The 1,192-nt window shown below is 38.8% G+C and overlaps 1 protein-coding gene across 1 annotated transcript in view; it reads right to left on the bottom strand.

Moving 5' to 3' along the window:
- Window positions 1–679, bottom strand: part of LOC107101751 (heat shock 70 kDa protein 1-like) — a 2,746-nt gene extending 2,067 nt beyond the window's left edge. Inside the window, exons 1-2 of the mRNA XM_015400784.1 lie at window positions 650–679; window positions 506–593 (exon numbers count right to left, since the gene is read on the bottom strand). Of these exons, the coding sequence (XP_015256270.1) occupies window positions 506–593; window positions 650–679 (118 nt within the window). The remainder of the gene's footprint in view (window positions 1–505; window positions 594–649) is intronic.
- Between the last annotated feature and the right edge of the window lie 513 nt (window positions 680–1,192).

Raw genomic sequence — 1,192 nt, 5'->3', positions numbered from 1 at the left:
GTGTTTTTAGACATCTTGGCTCAGTTTTCTTTCAGTCCTAAAAAAGCAAAGGAACAAGGAAAGAGACAGAGGAATAAAGTGAATAGGAGATATTTCTATCCACTTAGAAAACGCTTTCAATTTCACATTATTTTATCACTTTATAACACTTATTTCCAGAATAAAACAGGTGTTGTAATGCTGCATAAAGAGCCTTAGAGATGTTTACTAGAATATTTGGTTCTACAAATCTGTTCATCTCTCTTTATCTACATTCTAAAAAGTCTGTTTCTGTCTTTTTATTTAATAACGAGATCATTCATTTAGTTATTGCTGTAAAAACAAAAAAGAAAAGTGTGAAGCAGCAGATGATGAAAGGAGAACTTACTGTAGTTCAGTGCTTCCTCTGCAGAAAAGCTTCTAGGTTCTTCTCCTCTTGTGGAGCTCTCCTGAAGTCCTCTAAAGGTCTGTTTGTCTCTAACTGCCTCAGTCTCAGCCTCACAGCTATTTAAAGCCTTTCACTCACTTCTAGCTGCTTCTCCAGAGTTCGTCCAATCAGAGCGCAGCAAGGAGCAATGCGCCGTGACGTCACCGCTGGAACATTCTACCAGCCTCTGGTCCGTTCGAGAAAATGTCAGAAAGTTACAGAAAATAGCGATAAAATCAGAACCTCAGACCAAGCTGACAGAGCAGAAACCATGGAGCCAATATTCTATTAACAATATCAGCTTGTTGATTCAACAGAATGAAGAAATTTACCTGAAAACCGGAGCTTTGTTCATTCTCTCCTGTAATAATTAAATAAATGTGTCAGTCTGAAAGAAGCTTCCTGAGGACGGAGCAGCTGCAGTTCTGTGCTCCATCAGCCTGAAAATATACTTCTGAATTAAAAAGCTTGTTTAAATTGGTTATTTTATTATTATTTAAATTGTTTATATTAGATAAACATGCCTGGATGAGTAGCCTAGATTGGGTAAAATATGTCTTTTTATGCTTCTGGACGTTTGTGAAAATGTCTTAGAAGCAGAACTGACGTATCTGGGCTTTCTGGTGGACAGTTTCTGTCCCTGAAGTCCTCTGAGGACAGCTGTCTCCAGGAACAGGGAGCAGCCTCAGAGGCTGAACGCAGTTCCCTCGCGAACCCACTTGGGATAAGCGTGTAAGAAAATGGATGGATGGATATAAATTAACAAATAAAATGGATCCTATGGCT

This window comes from Cyprinodon variegatus, unplaced genomic scaffold (genome assembly GCF_000732505.1).
Source record: "Cyprinodon variegatus isolate N-32 unplaced genomic scaffold, C_variegatus-1.0 Scaffold1147, whole genome shotgun sequence".
Taxonomy (NCBI): Eukaryota; Metazoa; Chordata; class Actinopteri; order Cyprinodontiformes; family Cyprinodontidae; genus Cyprinodon; species Cyprinodon variegatus.
Note: the sequence above shows the minus strand (reverse complement) of the source record. Positions and strands in the feature narration are given on the sequence as shown.